We start from the raw sequence: 20,529 nt of genomic DNA, 5'->3' as shown, positions 1-20,529 counted from the left end.
ATGGCATAATTTACTGAATCTTGTGCTATTGTATGTTTGTCAATTTTAGCTTGGATGAGTCATTATTTTCATGCTAGTAATGATAACAGATAGCTTTCCAAAAGCTTGACACAACTTGAAATGAAGGTGAGGAAGGGCAAGAAAAATGACTCAGTAATTAATTAGTGTTTTCAAACAAACTTTTTTTAGTGTGTGGACATAAAAGAGCAACTCGATTGATGGTTATTTCGAAGTTGTTGGTAGCGATTGGTTTTGTTTAATCATATATTGCTCACTTGTAAAGTTCATCGATTGGGCTGATTAGCTTTAATTTCGTTACATTATGTGTGATTGAAACTGCTACATCAAAGATCCATTCAGTAAATCAATTGTGGTTTTTCACAATTGATTTACTGAATGCCTACTGCTTTGTCACCAAATTACCCCCCATCACCCCCACCCCAACCCACATGCAAACATTTCATCACCAAAATCTGAAAAAGCTTGATAATTGAACAGAGATACATTTGTAAAATACAGCATTATCGTCCTCTAGTAGCATTTACAAGGAAAGCATTGACCTAGTAGAAGACAAAGTGCGCAAATATTTGTTGGTCAGTATTGGTTAATTAACCCCAGTAATAAAGATAAGACCAGGAAGTGCCGTCTAACATCCTGCTGAATGCACAGATTAACATTTGCAGACTCCCATCACCGAGGCGCAGGATGTGGAAGCAAGGGGAAATACACACTCATTAGGCATAATCAATGAAGCTAAGTATACAGGCTTACGTGAGCAAAGGTTAAATACAAAGAAAGTACACATGTGAACGCTGGTGGAGCAAAACAAGCTTATCATTCATGTGTTGCTTGTAACTGAACACAATAAGGAACAATGTTAGTTCTCCAACTTTTTCTTCTGCACACACACACACACACACACACACACACTCTTTAAACGCATTCATTAATCAACATTGTGTGACATATAGCAGACATGTAATTAACAAAAGCCGCAGACTGGCTCAGCCTCACATGCAGCTGCCTCTGAGGACATGACATGATGATCTGTCTGTTTCCCCATTGTGAGTAAACAGACAGCCCTGTTCCAAGAATAGTGTCCTTTTGATGACTGCTCACTTGAGGGTCATACAGGAGCAGAATGCACATTTCAGGCTCTCTCTCTATTGCTGTGTTCACCATTCATCTTCAGTACCTGACCCCAATCTCATCACCTACAAGCACTATAGCATTCAACATTACCTCTGCAGCCTCGTGCAAACACCTCACAGATCGAGTTCAACAGCTGCCTTGTCTCACTGAAGGTAAAGTTTCTGTAAATTCAAAACTAACTAATATTGTATATAAGTGTATATAACCTATGTACTTGTTTATATAACCTATGTACTTGTCAAATGCCTCTGATAAGGGCAAGTCAATTGAGCAATAGTCAAGATAAGCAATCATCAGTTGAATAGGATGCTGATTTATGAATATGGAATTTTCTCTCAAGCCTATTAATTAATTAAATCTATCAGTTTCTATCAATATATCTGTCACCCTTCTATATACTATATGTAGGCTATACATATCAAATGGAGAATAAAGAGAACTATTTTCTGTTACTTTTCAATGTTGTTTGAGGAATGAAGTGCTCGTCGCATTTCAGAGTGGAGATGTAGCCTAGCAAAATTATCTTGTAGCTGAGTGACCTAAGACAGGACAGAGTGACATCCGCAATTAGGTGCATTCACTGTTTCCATAGAAACTCCTACGGGTCTCAGCCACAGTCTCAGTGAAACACAAGGTGACCAATAATAGCAAGGGACAAGCAATCAGTTGGTGCATTTCTCCTAAATTGAGAATAATTACAGCAATAAAACCATATATACGCTCAAATGACTGCTAAGTCTAAGTCTATAATTTTCGCTTCTCCAAACATCTATTATTTCTCAGGGTAATTTCACTGAAAACATGCATGGATCTAATCATGTGAACACAAAATTTGTACCCCTGAAAGGAAGCAATTGAGGTTGCTTAGAAAAATTTGCTAGAAGAGCAATTTAGATCACAGTTGAGCAATTTACTTCATAAGAGCTGCCCTAGTCTATTTAGCAAGGTATTCATCAAAGAAAGAAACAAGATCAATTCGAAACAAGCTTTTGCAGAAGACTTAAAACAGATTTCAGATAAACAGAGACAGAGAGAGGCAGGGAAAGAGAGAGGAAGAGAGGAGGGTGGGAAGGTTCAGAGGCCAAGAGATGGGCTGTACCAGAAGTAGGGTGGAGAAGCCATGCCAAGTTCTTTGTGCCTGTGGCTAATTTACAATGTCTCCTCTTTATTTGTGTGATGCCCGTCCAAAAATAATCAGACAATGTTATGCTATTCCAGTATTTTCAGGAATTTGACTGATTAAATCCAAAAGTTTCTCATCCTTATCACATTTTGTTTCTACTGCGGTACCAGTCTACAGCATTCAGTTACCACAACATTTTAATTTGATTTTGCTTTTGATTGAATTTGTCTGTCTTGCCAGGCGTATCTGATTTAGTCTTACACCTCTCTCCTAAACAGATGTAGTAATATCTGAAGCAGCAACTACTTAGATGTAACACCATCCTGCTAAAAAGGTCTAATGTGAAACAAACAGCAGACAGATACTCAAGTTTGTCTTTTTGTTTGCACTGGTGCTGTTTTAATAACTCTTGAACAAAAAGAGATCAGAGCAATCCGGCCTCAGTATGGCTAGACACGAGAGTGCATAAAGTCACATTGTGCTGCCTGTTGCACAATTTCGAACTGATAACAGTCTTCTATAATTGAGTATGATTAAAAGCAAACAGCACTAAGCGCTCGGGTTTGAAGCCAAGTCTGGAGATTGGGAGGCGGATGAGTTGCTCCCAGCTGGTTTCCTGTAATCTGTGCTGACCCTAGCAATCCAACTGACCACTTCCCTCCATCTGCACTTTGCCCCCGTTGGCCTCTCCACCCTTATCCAGGCCGAAACACTATTCTCTCCACACCCACAGCCGTTTCCCAGCACGAACACCAGCGTTTGATACAATGATGTTCATGCTCATCAAATGTAGAATAAAACCGTGCTGAGCTGAGCGGTGCTGCTGTTCTTACTGGCGCAGACCTTTACAGTAGTGAAATGTATAGTATAACTTATGATCGGTCACTGTCAATGTGTTTTTCTTATTTCATCATTCTACCAGTAGGGGGTGTCTTTTACTCAGGTCGATATCGAATCTGTTTTTCATAATAGCCAATGGATTCCACATGCCCAAGGCTTGCCATACAAGTGATCTAAGCCGGGGCGGGTTAGCAAGCGGCCCTCTGTCTACATCAAGCATCTGAATGCCAAGCATGGAGGTAGCAGAGACGGTCTCATTATATCACCAAATTCTTTGTAAAATGCTTCACTGATAATGTGACGGTCAACCCATGTACACACTTGCTCATTCTCAACAATGCAGAGTCAAAACAGTGTGGCAGGTCATTGTCTCCCTCCCTGTCACCCCCATCTGTCTCCTATATTTTTAGCTCAGTCCCAGTTGACAGAGATTCTTCAGAATCTATAGGGATAAAGCTTACAGTTCTACCCGCCCCTCTCTTCAGACTGGACTGCATAATTTCCCAAAGCAAACTAGTTATAGTACTAGAATAACATCTAATAAATGCTTGAGAGGTTTCCGTCTCAAGATATTAACTATTTTGCTATAACACAACAGACAAAGGTGTTCACATAACATTTCTTTAATACAACAATTGAAATAACAGTTAAAATACATTTAGATATGAGTATAAATATACAAGTAGAAATATAAAATAGTTGTATATACAGCACCAAATATTAGAGGGCAGACAAACAAACATATATTTTGAGTCACTCACTGGAGTAACCAACAGCATCAGTGGAGTAGAATAGGCAGACAGCATGGCTGTCTACTGTGTAACAGACGGATTACCCTCACCACAGCAGAGAGAGGTAGTTTTCCCATTTTTCATTTCTTTTCTTTTTTTTTTGCAGAAGACAGAAGGGAAATCACTTCACATCTCTACAAAACAATATTTGGCCACCTGCCATCAACGTTAGTCTACGCGTCAACAGTTTGGCACTATTTCACAAGTAGCAAGTACAACTATGCATACGTCATGGTTACATAAGAGCATTTGGCCTGTGTATGCAACCACAAAGCTGTACACACATACATAGTGAATGTATACATGTGAAAATTGCATTGTTGTACAGGCCAAAATAAAAGTGTGTGTGTATGTTTCTTGTGTAGATGTATGTGTCTGTATGTGTGTATTGTTTGTACTGTATGTGTATCTGTACTGTGTGTTTGAGTGGTTAAATTAGCGGCCTAACTGACTGGAAATCCGTATTCCCAGCACGTTGCTAGCTCCTTGCGGTCTGCTTCTCTCAATGAAATTGTACATCTCCCACTCTCTCTCCCTCACTCTCTCTACCGCCGTGCCACAAAACATCTTTATGGAGTAAAACACCATTTCTGTGCCAGGATGCTTAGAGCTCTCACAAAGGCACATCAACAGACAACAAGAGATTATCGTTATCTACAGCTTTTATTTCTACCTCCTTAACCATTACATTGATCTCTTGGCAGTAATCGAACATTAACACTGTTGAATGTTGTTGAATTCTGCGTGTGCCACATTAGAGTTAAGCTTCATGAAGCCCACCCAACTGCCTGACGTCATCCTCTGAGTAGAACAACCCCTTTCATGTAAGCCAATCTTAATGGATCTGAACACAGACAGGTTCCCCGACAGGGCTGCAGTGCAGGCTAGAGAAGCGAGACAGCCTGCTACGTTGTCATCGTCATAAAGTAATGTAATACTGGGGCTTCTCTCTTGTCTCACTGTTCAGAGGATACCACTGCACTGAGCTAAAAAAAGCAGGCTCATAAATATTCTCCACACTTCCTTTGATATTCACCTCGAAAGAAAACACGATTTGACGTGGCTATTTGCGGGGTGTCTGTTGCACTCTGTGCAGATACAAGAAGGCTAGGAGTATTCTGTGTTAGTCCTGTTTTCAGTCAGTAGAGAAAGGCACAAGGCTCCTCCATCGTGGCCCAGTGCCCTGGCTTCTGCCGTTGGCCCAGCTAAAAGGCCCAAGGTTCACAAATCACAGTCTCCAGTTGACGTTTTCACTGCTCTTTCCAGTAATGCATTATTCCCCTAAGAATAATAGTGCTCTACTCAGGATGGCTGATCCCAATCTAACCACAGCCACGGCTCCCCACTGCCATATGAAGTCGACAGGCATGACTTCCCAGGCTCTTTCTCTCCTCCACCCTAACCGCCTGCCTGCTCTTTCCCTTTCTTCCCTCCCTCGCATGCAGTGAATGAACTACGACAGAGGCTGGCTGAAAAACAGCATACATCGGGGCATCCAAACGCACAATCGGTTGCAACAAAGCGTAAGATCCATTGCATGTCTACTACACTATTGAAGCAGGCAGGCAGGCAGGCAAGCCAAGCCTGGTTTATTGGCGAACTGGCCTTCTGGAAGGTCTTTGGCACTGTGTGTTAACTGCTACCTCTGGATGCATAGACACATTTTGCACAGCAGCGAGCGTCACTAATCTGGTAACCAGGATCAATACAACAGTGATCAATGACAATTCTCAAGGGTAAATCAGTCTCAGTGAGCATCACACTCCTTCACATAGACACAAAGAGGCTAGATTCCTTCCTATTGCCCGTGCTGTTTACTATACATTCTGTATGTTGCTCTTTCTCCCTCCTTGTTTTCTCTTTTCCATCCCTCTTTACATTCGGCGACAGATTGAAGAATGTTTAAGACGAGAATAAAACGCTATTGTGTGGTCTCATCCTGTGAGACCACACACAAACAGCAAGCACCTATTCACAGATGTGGAGCTGAGCGCAGCTACATTCATCCATTCTCTCAGCAAGAAAAAAGCGCAGTGGCGTAGGAGAGGGAATCCCCAGAACAAAGTCCCTTAGAACACAAACATTCGTCAGTATTCACTGGAGAATAGAACCCTAACGTCACACTGACAAAGGGATTGCCACTCACTTTCAGTCAATGTTTTTCCCCTGTCTGAGAGAAAATAATCCACATTCTATGGCACATAGAGAAATAACAAGAAATGGCTGTGTCCTGTGGGGATCAACGGTAAGTATATGTGTGTGTCACGTTGCCGTACACACTTGCTCCTGGGCTATCATGATGGGGTTGAGAGTGAGATCCGATGAGAAAGTGGGGGGTGAGCGGGATGGAGAGCTTGGGGGAAGGTGTATGGGAGGGGAGGAGGAGAGTCCTGTTGGGGCAAAGGGAGAGGGAGCGAGGGGGGAAATTCTCAGGAGTTCAGATGGAAACGGGGGAATGCGACAGAGCCTTTTTCCATGAGTGCTTGCTCAAGGCACCAAACGGGAGGGGCTCTAGGGGAGCAGGGTCAGTCAAAGTGTCCCCGCAGTGGCATGTCCCCTCAGGCAGTGTCCTTCAGTAATCCTGGCCTGCCCTGTGTGGAGGTGAGGCACCCCACGTAGACAGTAGGCTGGGCGTAAGCGCTCACACATAGTCAGGAGGGCAATCAGTAAGGCAGTCAGAAAGTCAGTGGCCCTCTCTTTTTTAATGTGAAGCTGAAGCAACAAAAAGGCCTTTCAGAGTGTTTCCTCTCTGAGTTGCTTCACTGGAAATTTCTCTCGCTTGGTCGTTAGGCCTCATACAGTGACATGAATGCGATCCTGTGTGTGACTCCTCCAAAGATCCGATAATCTTTCAGTTCACCAGAATCTTTATGTGAACGCACACACACACATACACAAACACCCTCCACTTCCCCAGCAGATCCTCTGCCCTCTCCAGCTCCTCGTCCACACAGCTGCCAGTAAGATCCTGCTGGACTCAAGTTCCACTCTCCCATTGCGTAAAAAAAGCCCCAACACATTGCTGCGGTGTCACAGGACGAGCGAATGACGCGGGCCGCTGACGCGGGTGCACTCCTCTTTCGGCTGGGTGTCAGGTTGCCGTCTTTGGCCCACTTCTGGCCTCTTGGGGAGTCACCTGTCCTGGCAGGAGGAATGCCGTGACTGACGTGCCTAGTGACGCCAGCACTGACTCCGGCAGCAGCTCTGCATAGCGTGCTAAGTGTGTGCGCGAGCTCCCGCTGTGACTGCTAGTGCATATGTGTGTGTGAGGGCTGTGAGGACTGTGCATCCGTGCGTGCATGTGTGTGTAAATGTGTGCGCGGTGCACATTTGTGTGTGTGTGTGTCTCCTCAGAGGTTGTTTTGACACTGGACACCTGCTGTCTGATGATAAAGGAGCGTGTGAGGTGGTGGTGATCCCTCCTCGTGCCAATCCAAAATGCTCCAAACCCTACAGGCCCCACAGATCCTCAGTGTCCTGTCTATGTGTCCTTTGTCTGTCTGTCTGTCCATGATCTCTGGGCCCATGTTCTGTCCAGTATGAGTTGAGCCAAACTCTGTGATAAAGACTAGAAGGGATTTGGGGCTGGGGGGGTGGAGTGGCGGCTTCTCTAGCCCACCCTTGAGCTCCCGGCCCTGGGCGTCTCTCTCCTCTCTCTTGTCCCTATACTGTTTCCCCATAATGCTTCACAGGGGGCACTGCTCAGAGGTAAAGGAGCCTCCCTCTTTCTTTTTCCTTCTCTTCTTCTTGTGGACGGTCCAGCAGGCGGTGGCCATCAGCAGCAGCATCAGACCCACGATGAGCAGCACCACTGACACCACTTTGGTCTGAGGCAGGTCGTTATAGGTGTAGGTCACCCCAGTTCCCGCCACGCCGATCACCAGAGAGATGATTCCGAAGGGGAAGATGCAGCGGTACCAAGACTTCTCCATGCCTCCGGTGGCCTGGGACAGACGCTCCAGGGAGGAGAGCACCTCTGGGACCTTGGCGCCGCCCGCCTCCAGGGACTGTCCCTCCTGCCCCGAGGTGGCCTGGGGCTGCGGTTGGCAAGCCAGGTGACCCGTGGTACAGCCCATCCCGGTGCTGTAGGCTGGCGGGTCCTGAAACCAGGCTGCAGTGTCGGCCTCCTGGATCTCCTCCGTTGTCAGCTCTGGCCTGGAGAGACAGAAAGAGAGACAGAGAAAGGCAGAAAAAAAAGAGAGAGAGAGAGAGAGAGGAGAAGGAGGTCTGTGTGAGACCGGAGAAGAGACTGGAGGAGGAATGGCTGGAGCTGTGTCAGATGAAGGCTTTTAAGTCAGCGCAGAAATCCACTCACACTTTCCCCTTCTCTCCCTCCCTCTCTGGCTGTCTCTCTGTACGCTGCCTGCTGGCTCTCTGGCAGCACATTGTACACTCTGCTGAAGGTAGCGAGGGGGGATATATAAGGGGCCAAAGGCAGGGGAGGAGCTAGGGAAGAAAAAAAAGGGCAAGTCCAAGCCCTCCGATTGGTTCTCCCTTGTGTGACGTCAAACAGTGAAGCAAGGATAACAGGGGGTTGAGGAAGAACAGGAAGGGGGAGGGGAAGAAGAGTTAACTGCTCCCTATTTTCCTCCCTCTCCCCATCATTCCCCCTCATTCTCAGTCCTTTTTTTTCTGTTTTTTGTTTTCCTGCAGTACAAAAGAATCCCTTAGGGAATATAAGGGAATATAGAAGCCTATTGCTGACTGGTATTAACAGAATAAGATCACAGTTGTGTATGGTGATTCAAAAGAAAAACTGAGGAGAGAGGGGAATCCCTAACCCCGGACCTGAACGCTACTTTTTTCCATCTACTCGGTCGGGGGAGGGGGCATCTGACTCCTCACCGCATCGGCAAAGATGTGACACATCCACATGGCAATTATACAATAGTAACACTCCCATTGCACCCCACCGCATCTTTCATACATACATGCATCCACACACAGACCAGAACCGCCTATACACACCCACACACTCCTCCATTTATGTGCATGCAGACACCTCAAGATACTGACTTGGGTGGAAAAACATCAAACATACCTCTATAAGGATTGTGTAAATACACTAATGAGTATGCACACACTTGACAGAAATGCACACATAAAAAAAAAAAAACAGAAATGGCAGCACCCACTCGTTCCCTACCCACACACACAGTTGGAGCCAGTCCTTGCTGAATGGAAGGCAACCTAGTAGTAGTTAATCCCCAGTATGCTTTGCTCAGGAGCCTTTTTCCTCCATAAGAATCAAATCAATCCAGACAGCTTTCCCTTCCTAAGCTTGCAAATCGAACTCCTCCACATCTCTAAAGCCCAGTTAGGGAAGGATATATCAGCTGTGTACACACACACAGCTGATTGTCTGCATTTTTATCCTCAGGTATTCCTGCTTCTACTATGGAAACATGTCAGCTTTTCTCTTTCTTGGCCTTTTGAAAATGAACTGTGAACTAAATATTAATTATGGCAATTTGACACTGAATGACACATTTGAGCGTGCCTTCAACTACCTATAATAGGGGTAATGGAAACATTAAAGCACATAAAAGGATGTATATGTGTGATGTGATGATACAGGTCTGATATGCAGGAAAGCTGTGTCACTAAAATGAAGTTGACCTTTTCATGTATCTAAAAATGTCATATCTAAAAGCTTTGTACATATTTGAACCATATAGTCCAAGACATCATGGGCTAACAAAAGAGCAGAGGTGGGGGGCTTGAAAACTGAAATCAAAATAACAATTTTCTCCTCATTAGATCAAAGGATTCTTGCTTTTCAATAACCACAAGGCACAGATTCTTATATCTAATATTTTCATGTAATTACCAGACGTGCCTCCAGCCACACAAGATACCTGCTCCTTAGTTAAGATACTGTGTATCTCCTTGACAGAAATATGCTGCTTGACGGAGGAAGCTGGCCAAGACCGGGCAAATTGGAGAGGGGGAAATCAAATAATAAACACTAATGCGGGCTAAGTGATGATCACACTGACCCAACGGTCTCTGCTGTAGCTCAATGGCAACAGAGCTGTAGAGGAGCAACAGAGGAGCAGGAGAAGAGGTGGAATGTGTGTGTGTGTGAGAGACAATGAGGGGGTGGCAGACAAATAGAAGAAGGGCAGAGTGCAGAAGAAAAGACGTGTTCAATGAGGAGCAGGCATGTGAAGGAGTGGATTCCTGGTAGCGCTGCTCGGTTTCTGTGGAATTGTGCTTGGACTCCCCTTATCTCAGTGGACGAAGGGTGAAAGTGGAGAAAATGAGCGAGAAAGCAAATGACAAAAAGTGAACAAGTGGGAAGGAATGTGTAGGCTGTTGTGAAGGCTATTAGATTCTGTCGCTCAGTGTGTGTGTGTGTGTGTGTGACATACGTAGTGCTGACATGGGAGAGAAAATGAAGCCCCTTCCATGGAAAATAAAAGTGCCGTCAATCGTCATTATGTGACAAAAAAGGCGTGAGAAAAATGGGACAAAGGCATGGGACAGGCGTAACCTGGGCCGGGCCGGGCCACGCTGGTGGGAGCGGGTGAGCGTTGATGGTGACGGCCAGGGCCAGGCAGCAGCAGCAGCTGATGCAACCGGGTCACAGGAAGGCCGAGTTGCGTAGGCACCACTCCCACTGGGACCTGTGTGCTGTGTTGACGTGATCTCGGGGATGCTTTCCTGCCTCCTCCTCTACTCCCTTCACACGCTCTGCCCTAAGACTCTCTGGGCGGACCAGGAGCCTGCAGCACACTGTCGAGTTCCCATACAGACTGGATGTGACTGGAATCCATAATAGTGCGGAACAATTTCTGGCCCTGATACACAGAGGAGACCTTGAGAACGTGCTTCAGTGCACTTCTCATTCGAGCCAGGAATAGTTTCTCGAGTCATAAGGCTCCTGTTGGACATGAAAGCATGGCTTTAGACACAGGGAACATACAATCTTGATAACTGGCAAGGCTTGCAAAGCTGAACTAACCCTCTCCCTCTCCTTTGTCCTCTTTCTTCCCCTCTCTCTTCAGGGGAACCTGCCATTTCCAGCTGACAGCCTGTGGAGAAGCTGGACCCGGGATGCATTGTCTTTGTGACTCAGCCGCCTTTGGGTGTGTGCGTGTCTGTGTGTTTGTGTGTACATGAGCGTTGGTGCAGCAGGGTGCAAACACCCACGGCCTGCTGTGTGAACCCAGCGCCACCTGTTGCCCAGTCTGGCGCAGCCCGTGCCATCTACACGTCATCTGTGGGCCTTTTAGGCCTCTCTGAGCCCCCCTACTTCTCACATACTCCCTCACATCTCTCACATCGGGCAGAACCATAAATACCCATTTTCTAAATCGGAGATGCAGTATGTGGCCCCCACATATTGTATGCCAGACACAAACCAGTCAGCAGGAAATTAAAACACTACACTATGAATGGTGTAGTCAACATTAATGATCTCTATGTGAGAGGGGTTGAATTGGTTTAATCTCAACTACACATTAATATTTAGATTTGAAAAATTAGCATGTGGTAAGCCTGCCAATGGGCTAGTGAGCCTGCCACTTAGCATGCAGAAAACATTCATCCATGTTACAAAGATCATGGAGTGTTTCTGTTTTTCATTCATTCTCTCTTCCTGCTTATTCCTATTCAGGGTCACGGGGGGCTGGAGCCTATCCCAGAATACATTGGGCAGAAGGCAGAGAAACTCCCTGGACAGGTCGCCAGTCCATCACCAGGATAACAGAGACAATCACTCACATTCACATTCATACCAATGGGCAATTTAGAGTCTCCAACCCACCTGTCATGCATGAGTTTGGAATGTGGGATGAAGCCGGAGCACCCAGAGGAAACATGGGGAGAACATGCAAACTCCATGGGGTGTTTCCAATGAGCCTCATAACATGTGTCCTTACTGTTATTTAGCCCATTATCTGGTTTTTTTTGGTACAGCATACATCCTTGCACAGGATGCGTGGGGTGTGGGTGGGTTGGGGGTGGCGAGGGCGAGGGAGCCTTTGTATTTGTACGTGTGTACCTGTAATCTTTTCATTTGTTGTATTGTAGATGTATTTGTGTTTTAAGGGCCCTCTTGAAAATGAGATGATTCATCTCAAGGGGTTTATCCTTCAATAAAGTTCAATATATTTGTGGAGGGGAGGAGTGTTGATTGAGCAGGTGAGACATACACTAGTGATTACTCACACTACTCTCTCTTATTTACTTGTTATTTGAAGTCATGGCACTGCTGTGTTTACAGTGCAAAAACCATTATTCCCTCACATCAAGCATCAACAGACCAGCAGGCTAAGAGCTCACAGATGACTAACCAACTTTAAAGTAATATTACACAAGGTCCTTGTGATATTTCCTGTGTAGTTCTAGGTATCCTGCTCACACACAGATTGAATCCAATTGACATTTTACTTTTTGTTATTAATTTTGACATTAACAGTAATAACCAGTAAGGTGGTGAACATCAGTCAGCTGCCTGTGACCATTTCTTTTGTGAGATGAGTGCCACCTGCTGGCAAGGTCTGTCAGCGACTCCATGAAAGTTTTTCCATTACATTGTAGGTATTAAAATAAGTAGCATATTAATTAAACATTTAAGAAAAACACACAGAAAAATAAGACACTGGCATTTAGTAAACGTTGTTCAAAGAGGATTATTTAATCAAAGAGAAGACCAAAGGGAATTGCAAAAACACGCAACGACTGTAAACATCTATTTGGTCATATGCTGATATCATGTAATATCTGTGTAACTGTATAAAATAACATGAACATTTATAATTGGAACATGGGCACTTCACAGTCTGAAACAGTATTAAAGAAAGGTGAAGACTGCAAAACAATCTCTCTCTCTAACTTGGTTTTCCAGTCAGGAGGATAGCAAATTATTACAAGTCACTGAATAAATACCGATTGACAATCACAGCACACTAAAAAACACAGAGCCTACATTCATAGGTTCAGGGACCAATATAATATGCTCTGCAGTCAGTCAGGTTCAGTGTCCAGAACCATGACAGGGAACTGCTCCCCTCCTTCTCCCAGCAGGGAGTACAGGTCTCTCAGCACAGCGGGGTTGGGACAGCCGGGGCCACGGACCACAGATGAGAGCTGAGGGGACAGGGTGTCTGACAGAGCCTGACACACAGAGGGAGGGAAAGACTGTCAGCACATTAAAAAGAGCACACCAAATCTACTGAAATGGATTCTTATTCGTTACCATTCAAGAGAACTCACAGATTAGGGATGGGCCGATACGCTTAACTCACAAATCGATATGCGATATGGGGTTCACGATTCAATACAACCATGATACGATGTAATACATAAAACTTCAATTACAACAAAGTTTGACTGTGCAGAATTATGTTTACTTCTGAGCCACAAATCTTTCTAGCGATGGCCTTGGCTTGCTACAATGTAAACAACAATTTAAAAATGTCATTATAAAGTGTAAATAATATCATTTCAATGGAGAGCTTGTGAAATTGTGATGGGCAATTCATCTCATTTGTGATTACTACAGCAGAATAAAATGGAGCTAATATCGCGGTTCATTTTTCTGCCCCACGATACGTATTGTCACATTTTTGTATTGCGATATATTGAATTTCCATATATCATCCCATCCCTACTAATTAACTAGCGGAGGAGGTCTTTACAGAAGTGTCTGATGTACTTATGTTATACTTTCTCCAGGCGTTTGAAGAGCAGGACCCTTACCTGTTGTAGGTACATCTGCTGTTGTAGCAGTGCCACCCTCATCCTCAGCTTCTCCAGCTCTCGGAGCTCTGCCTCTGTTGTGTAAGACACAGTGGGGGGGAGGGGCGCAACCGTCCCATCTCCCCACTCACCCTTCGGCCCGACGGGGCAGAGACATCCTCCCTCTGGCCTCCATCGATCCCATGCTTCCCACTCTGACGGAAAATAAGGTTATTTTTAGAGCGTGAGCGTGAGCAACCGTACCCTAAAACGTTTTTCTGCTGTGCTGCCTCAGCTTTAAATAGCTAGGCCCTCGCCTGGCCACAGGATAGACCGCTTTAAAACCCCACCGTCACAGGGAGGGGGATCTGCAGAGGCCAAGGAAAGTACTGATCTGGCACTGAGGTTTCACCGCGGCTCTGTTTTCATTTTCCATACGTCAAGACGGAGAGGCTGAATTAGCTCATTAGCACGCCCCGAGGTTTACTCACAAACAACAGATCTCTCCAAGGTACATTCATTACAGTCTTATTTTTCAAATTCAATAACCATCTCTAGAAAGTGAAATATCCTCAAATAAAATTATCACTGGCTACGGATCAAAGACGTGAGACGGAATGCATTAGGTTACTTTGTAACACCAGATGGAAGCGTGCGGACTGCCCAGGGAGTTAGAAAGTTCTGGAAACTCCTCTTCTCTCACACACTGGCTTTAAGCCACATACTGACAAGGCACTGGGACTGTAACTCGTAAATATAATCAAAAATCCCTCCCTGTCACATGATACAGTCATTTGAGTGGTGAGAACGGGAACTCTGGGCATTCAGCTTGATTCTAATTGTATCGTTGGAGGCAATGGAAATTATACCATGTTACACACTGTAGGTACTGAGTGAGTGATAACCTGATACCTAGATATGATAATTCAAACACAGCTGGGTGGCCAGATTCGACCACAGGGTCACAAATTCACCACCTATGTCCTCATTACACAAGTCTCTCCCTGGCAAAGTCATGATATACAGTAAGTGCATGATATAAGGCAACTTTTTTCTGCTCATGACAGTCTTATATGACCTAATTCAAGTTGACATTCGAATCATTCAGGGGGGGACATTTGGTTCAAAAGGTAGTTTTGGTCTGTGTAGTGTGAACCGAGATTCCTACCTCGTTTTACTTGGTCTGCAAATTGTTGGAGCTCTGCTGCCATCGTCTCCAGGCTTTCAAGCGTCGGGTAAGATTCATACTTGTTTTCCTTACCGCCTGCACAAAAATACATCAGGTAAGTCTTCAGTCGCCACATTGATAGAGGATAATACAGTCTCCAATGACAATTATAAACTTATTGGAAACATCATTAAACAAGAGAGTGTGGATGCTTAGTTTAATTGCGCTTTGTTAATTAGGCTCATGTTTGTTGTCATTGTAATTGTTATCAACACAAAAAGTCTCAATCCAATGATGACAAATGACTAGCGAAATGAGTTTAACTGCTAATGAGTTCAGGGGAAGGAGCAGCACTAAGCTGAAGAATAACTCAACACTCATGTATCAGACTAACAAGCTCTTAGAAAGACAGTTCCTGCCAATAAACTGCCAAGTCTCTTCCCAGATTCTCATTTCCTCAACCCACACACTTGTGTCATCTGCCCACTTTGTCTCTCCTCATCCGTCCTATTCCCATTTTGTGCGTGTGTGTGTGTGTGTGTGTGTGTGTGTGTGTGTGTGTGTGTGTGTGGACGTGACCCTGCTCAGGCTAGTACCCGGTTCTGTGCCTGCTGTCGAGGCCTGTTTGGCCAGAAGCTGCTTGGTCTGGTAGTACTGGGTCAGGTCTTGCCCCTGGTGGGTCAGCTTGTCCACCAGCACCCTGGTCCGATCTGGGCTGCCACAAGGCCAATCTTTGGGGAACTAAAGTGGCCAGAGGGACAGGGTCAAGGAGGACAAACTGGCTATCCAGACCCTTTAAAGGGCCAAAAGAGCATTAATCAAATTCCTACTGTGAATTTGTAGATCTGTCATGAAAATGTCCTGTAATGCACTGTACCACTTTCTCCTAGCTGGGTGATGGAAATTAGTTAGAAGTGTAGGGTAGATGTGGAAATCTATACTGCTACACTGTATTTTCAAAATCAGTATAACACAACATGGAAAATATATCTCTGGCTTTGTAGGGTATTTTGATTCACTAGCAAAAGGAAGCATACCGTAGCTCTCATTCTCTCCATGAAGTGACTCCTCTCTGGCACAGGCTTCCTTTGTACAGCGATCACTTTGTCCCACAACCTGAGGATACCGTGGAGACACTTAACGCCATAACATGCCTGGGGAATGAGGCGTCATATTCTCACAAAATCTTGCAAATTCTTAAAAAAGGCTAACCCAACACAATATAGACTGATTTTGGCCACCTGTTTTGCTTGCTCCTCAGAGACTTCCACTTTGCTATCTGCTCAGAGGGTATCCTGCCATGGAGCAAGGGTCAACAGAATTATTACAAAAGCACAGAAAACAGCTAGTCACCCCTTTCGACTTTGATTGTCATCTTCACAGAGCAGTTGTGTAAAATCATACCCGTCCTGTCGAGGCGAAGTCTGAGTTCCAGTCCCCTCTGTGTGTGAAACAGACACTGGGTTCTTAGAAGTAGGCATGGAGGTAGCCGCGGCTTTGCCAAGTTCCCCGTCACTCTGCAGGCTGCCTCGAAAGGCCTCATACTTAGAGTGGGCGATTGAGGCGTGTAACCGACCCTGGTCAGGAGAGCTAGAACTTGAGACGGCCTGCTGCGCTTTCCTAGCCGCCCGGAGAGGAACCACGTCAGCTGATGAGACCGGACGTTTCTGGATTGAGTTGCTATTCACTCGGGGTTTGTACTGTCTAAGATGGTGATCAGCTGTAGCTCCTGACACTGGCATCCTAGGCTTCTTGGGCTCTTTTCTGTCCAGGCTGGTGGATTTGGAGGTTGATCTGATGGTTGTCTGATTGCCTTTAGAGGCGGCAGAGAGCTGAGTAACCTCCTTGGGTCTGACAACCGCACCACCTGGCACCTTGTGGGGTCCAGATTGTCCATTTCTGTCAGGGTTTTTTTTTGGAGGTCCTGTTCCAGCGCGGATCCAAAGGGCTTTCTCCAGCGCTCGCTCCAGTAATTCTATTTCCTCTTTCTCCCCTGATGGAATATCTGGGTCTGAACATAGTAGTATACAAACATGCGGTTGTAATTTAGTTACAGCATTATCCATGATGGGTCTCTTGTCTCTACTTGGCGGCATTAGACAATAACATTGAAATAAACAAAATTCTATCATTACCTGTAGCAGCAGTATCTGTGAATTCGGAGTCTTCGGAGACATTCTTGGTCTGTGGTGTTCTGGGGGAAAAGACTGTATGTGACTATTAAACACACACTAACCAACCAAGAAGACAGCAAACCTAAGTAAACTTAGAGCTTACTTAGAACTTACAGCAAAACATATTAATTACACACACAACACTAGACACTGGGTTACACTGCTATGGGGCGGAAATCCAATTTTTAAAAAAGGTACAGAAGCTGGGAACATACATTTCAGTGCTTATGTGCACCTAACATTTTTGTAACTTTTCTGTTTATCAAAGTCCAATTGTTTTGGTAGGTACTGAGAAATGACTTCCATTACATTTTCCTGTTGCATGTACAAAGTGAGCCTTGCATTTACCATTTCTCCACTCTTTTATTAGTAGTCAATGCAGTTCCACAGCACATGGAACTGCAGAGAGAATGACAAACCTCAGAGCTCTGAAAAAGGCACTGCTGGGATTTGAACCCAGGATCTCCTGTTTACTAGACAGGCGCTTTAACCAACTAAGCCACAGCGCCAGTTGTGAATCATGAAAGCAACAGCTAGTGACCCAACACCAACCCGAAGTCAGGACAACTTTTAGGTTTAACTTTTGCAGTAATGCCAAGGTCAACAGCAAAGGCATACTTATTGAAATGATGAACAACATGTAATTAACAGGCTCATGTTTTTATTTGGTGACTGATGAAGTCACTCTCCATGAACCTCCTCAAACTCTCCACTCACAGGATTCAGGCCTTCTTGTCACTGTGTGTATTGAAAAGGAAACAGCAGAGCTTTCTCCTGCACAGCTCCCACCTTTAGAATGAGCTTCCTGCCATTGTCAGGGACTCAGACACTGTCTCTGTCTTGTCTCTGGATCCAGACTCAAGAGCCATTTATTTAGTACGTCTTACAATCTCTGGCCTGCTTATCCTTTGGTACAATGCTGAGGTGCTGGTCATGGTACAAGTTCCATTGTAGATAAAGAAGAACAACCACACACTCAGATCCACATAAAGGATTTAATAACCATTTAATAACCTTGTCTTGAGTTTCAGGAGATCGGTGGGATTCAATAACGGCAATCACCCATTGAGTTATGTAAAATAAATTGTCCTGCCTCTTAATGTATTATGTATGTATGTTTTAGAGTAGGTGAGATAAAGGATAACTTTCTCCCTTCAGAGTGAGCTTTGTCTTGTGATTTCAATAGCAGTTTGAATCAACAAGCAGCTACTGAGTTATTTTCCCTTACAAGTTCCAGTTGTATGCGCTAGAAAAAGCCAATACTCACAAACAGCATAGATCCATTCACAAAAACATGTTTCTGCACTGCAGGATTTGTTATGGTAATGTATGAATTGTAACTGCAATGCAGGCTTTGCATGTGTAATGCAAGTTGTATCTGCAACATTTGCTATCTGAATTGATGTGTGCTTACCAGACCCAAATCAAACAGTATTTGTAAATTGCTTTTGTTTACTGCATCAGGACCATTCAAACGGTGTCAACTTAAGTTGTCATCACAAAAACAAACTCAAATGACATACACTTTTTGTTGATTGCTTAAACCTTCAGCACATCCACATGTGACCCAGGTCTGGCAGATAATATCAAATCAAGTAGGCTATAAAAAGGAAAATGAGTTCGTCATTTTGGTAGTTTACATGCACGTATGCATTACAATACACAATTGCAACTCTTGGTACACATTTGGAAGTCCTTCATCTTTCATCTACAGTTGTTTTGGACTTGTGACTTGTGACTAAATTGAGTTAAAATCCCCTAAGTAGGCGGCACTGGCAACAGGAGTGAAACTGTGAGCAACTACAGAACAGGAGGGTTAAGAACTGAGGTCTACTTACAGGGTCTGTAAGATCTCCCTGTACAGATGAATGTTGACATCAATCTTGGCTTGCTCAGCTTTGCATGACTTGATAGCTTCCTCCACCGCGGTCAGCAGTGACATGCTTGTCTGTCCAGAAGTCGTGGTGTTGGCAGCGCGTGCACTTGTTGCTCTGCCGTGACAACACGCAAGAAACTATTGACCAAAACTGTAAAGTAAGTTAAGTAAGTTCACTCAACGTCCAAATTGGTCAGAAAGGCGTCGTCGGATGACATCTTCAGCATCCATAAATGCGACGATGTGGCTTTTTCATGCTGACCCGCGAAAGTTACGGATGCGGAAGTTCCAATCTTCAACGATAGCAAGTTTGCTAGAGGCAGCGAGTCCTGTTACTGAAATCACAATAACTGTTTAGCGATGTGCGAATATTCAGCAAAGCAGTTAACATTCTCCGATCTTCGCAGACACCACTGCTTTGAGCAAATAAAGACAGTAACGTTATTCGTTTTAAACTGGCACAACCAAAAAATGTCTAGCTTCTTCTCAGAACTCAAGTTCTTATTCTCGCGAGAGGTACCACAGCTACCATGGAAACAGGGACGCTGCTTCTTGGACGGTGCCAGACAATCTCTGTGACAGTTCAACATGCTACAGCTGCTAAAAGTTGAGCTTTTTAGCCCATTTATGTACATACTAGTTTGATATTTAATTACATTGCAGTGTAACGTTGTGTCAATGCTGGAGCTAAAACACAACAAACAAACTAATTGACAAATTCAAATTAAAATATAGCCATTCATGATGGAAGTCACTTTTTTCTCCCCATTAGTATGCTAGGCTTTGGGGGGATTGTTACAAGATATTGCCAGATACCAAGGCAGGGTCATGGGTTAGGACAAACAGCAGTTAGGCAGGGAGCTTGTTAGACATTAATGGTTGATCATTCTTTTCCCAACAAACCACAAAAGTTACAAAACTAAGTTAAGGTTGAATTCATTAGCACTGAACCATCACCAAAAAGCCAGATGAGAATACAGGGATCAAGATGTGGACTCTATCTGCAGCTTCAAGTAATCAGATCCTGCTCATACACTTGATATGGCTTGTAAACATGTCATATGTGAGATATGCATTGCCTATTGCAAATTATTACTCTAAAGAGCATTGCATAGTTATCATTTGGATAATATTTATTAAAGTTGTTATTCCCAAGTATTCTTTCATTTATGTAATTGGTCTCTCAATATGTGACAGTGATTGAAATTCTTGCAAAGGAGAGAAATGATCACTGCAGTCCTTGGCCAAGCTGTTGTTGACCTGTTGCATAGAAGAACAACATGTCAACTATCCAACCAAGCCAATTAGTCTATACACAGCAGTTAGGCCTGGGCCAGTACATGTCGTTCACATTAGTTCCTATGCCACTCAATAGCTCAGTGCGGCTCCTTGTCCACTGTGCTATTACATCTAATTTCCACGCTCATCTGGAGAGGCTTTCTCACAAAAGCGTCAATGAAGTAGGACGACTAATCAGGAGCTGCCGGTGTTGTTTTCTTAATCAGACCGTAGTGTTTGTTCTGAATTCACCATGTTCCTTAAACCAAAACAGGATGTGTTGTCCTGCAGTGTTTGAGTATCAGTGAGAAGACAGGATTAGTCATGAGGTGAGTATAGTGTGGATGTACTGTACATATAGTTTGTGTTCATGTAGAATTTAGTTTGCCTCTTCTTTCTGCCAGGCCATCCACATTCGTATCTGGATGTGACTTTCAGCA

At 44.4% G+C, this 20,529-nt stretch overlaps 2 protein-coding genes and 1 non-coding gene across 4 annotated transcripts; all 3 read right to left on the bottom strand.

The window, feature by feature from the left end:
• Positions 1-3,722: 3,722 nt before the first annotated feature.
• On the bottom strand, positions 3,723-8,292 carry LOC139918887 (uncharacterized). Its single transcript, XM_071908420.2, has 2 exons — positions 8,222-8,292; positions 3,723-8,061 (listed from the first exon to the last, which is right to left on the bottom strand). The coding sequence occupies exons 1-2, from the start codon at positions 8,290-8,292 to the stop codon at positions 7,593-7,595; spliced, it is 540 nt and encodes a 179-aa protein (XP_071764521.1). The 3' UTR covers positions 3,723-7,592.
• Positions 8,293-12,569: 4,277 nt separating this feature from the next.
• On the bottom strand, positions 12,570-19,289 carry tedc2 (tubulin epsilon and delta complex 2). Of its 2 annotated transcripts, XM_071908423.2 has the most exons (9): positions 18,774-19,289; positions 16,897-16,955; positions 16,166-16,772; positions 16,003-16,056; positions 15,799-15,877; positions 15,358-15,502; positions 14,762-14,857; positions 13,615-13,808; positions 12,570-13,029 (listed from the first exon to the last, which is right to left on the bottom strand). In XM_071908423.2, the coding sequence occupies exons 1-9, from the start codon at positions 18,875-18,877 to the stop codon at positions 12,880-12,882; spliced, it is 1,488 nt and encodes a 495-aa protein (XP_071764524.2). In that variant the 5' UTR covers positions 18,878-19,289; the 3' UTR covers positions 12,570-12,879. The 2 variants fall into 2 exon arrangements, with proteins under 2 accessions (XP_071764524.2, XP_078140962.1); XM_078284836.1 differs by lacking the exon at positions 16,003-16,056.
• trnat-agu (transfer RNA threonine (anticodon AGU)) lies at positions 17,371-17,444 on the bottom strand. Its single transcript has one exon. It is a non-coding gene; the product is annotated as a tRNA-Thr (tRNA).
• Positions 19,290-20,529: the final 1,240 nt, after the last annotated feature.

Source organism: Centroberyx gerrardi, chromosome 7 (genome assembly GCF_048128805.1).
Source record: "Centroberyx gerrardi isolate f3 chromosome 7, fCenGer3.hap1.cur.20231027, whole genome shotgun sequence".
NCBI classification, from domain to species: domain Eukaryota; kingdom Metazoa; phylum Chordata; class Actinopteri; order Beryciformes; family Berycidae; genus Centroberyx; species Centroberyx gerrardi.
Note: the sequence above shows the minus strand (reverse complement) of the source record. Positions and strands in the feature narration are given on the sequence as shown.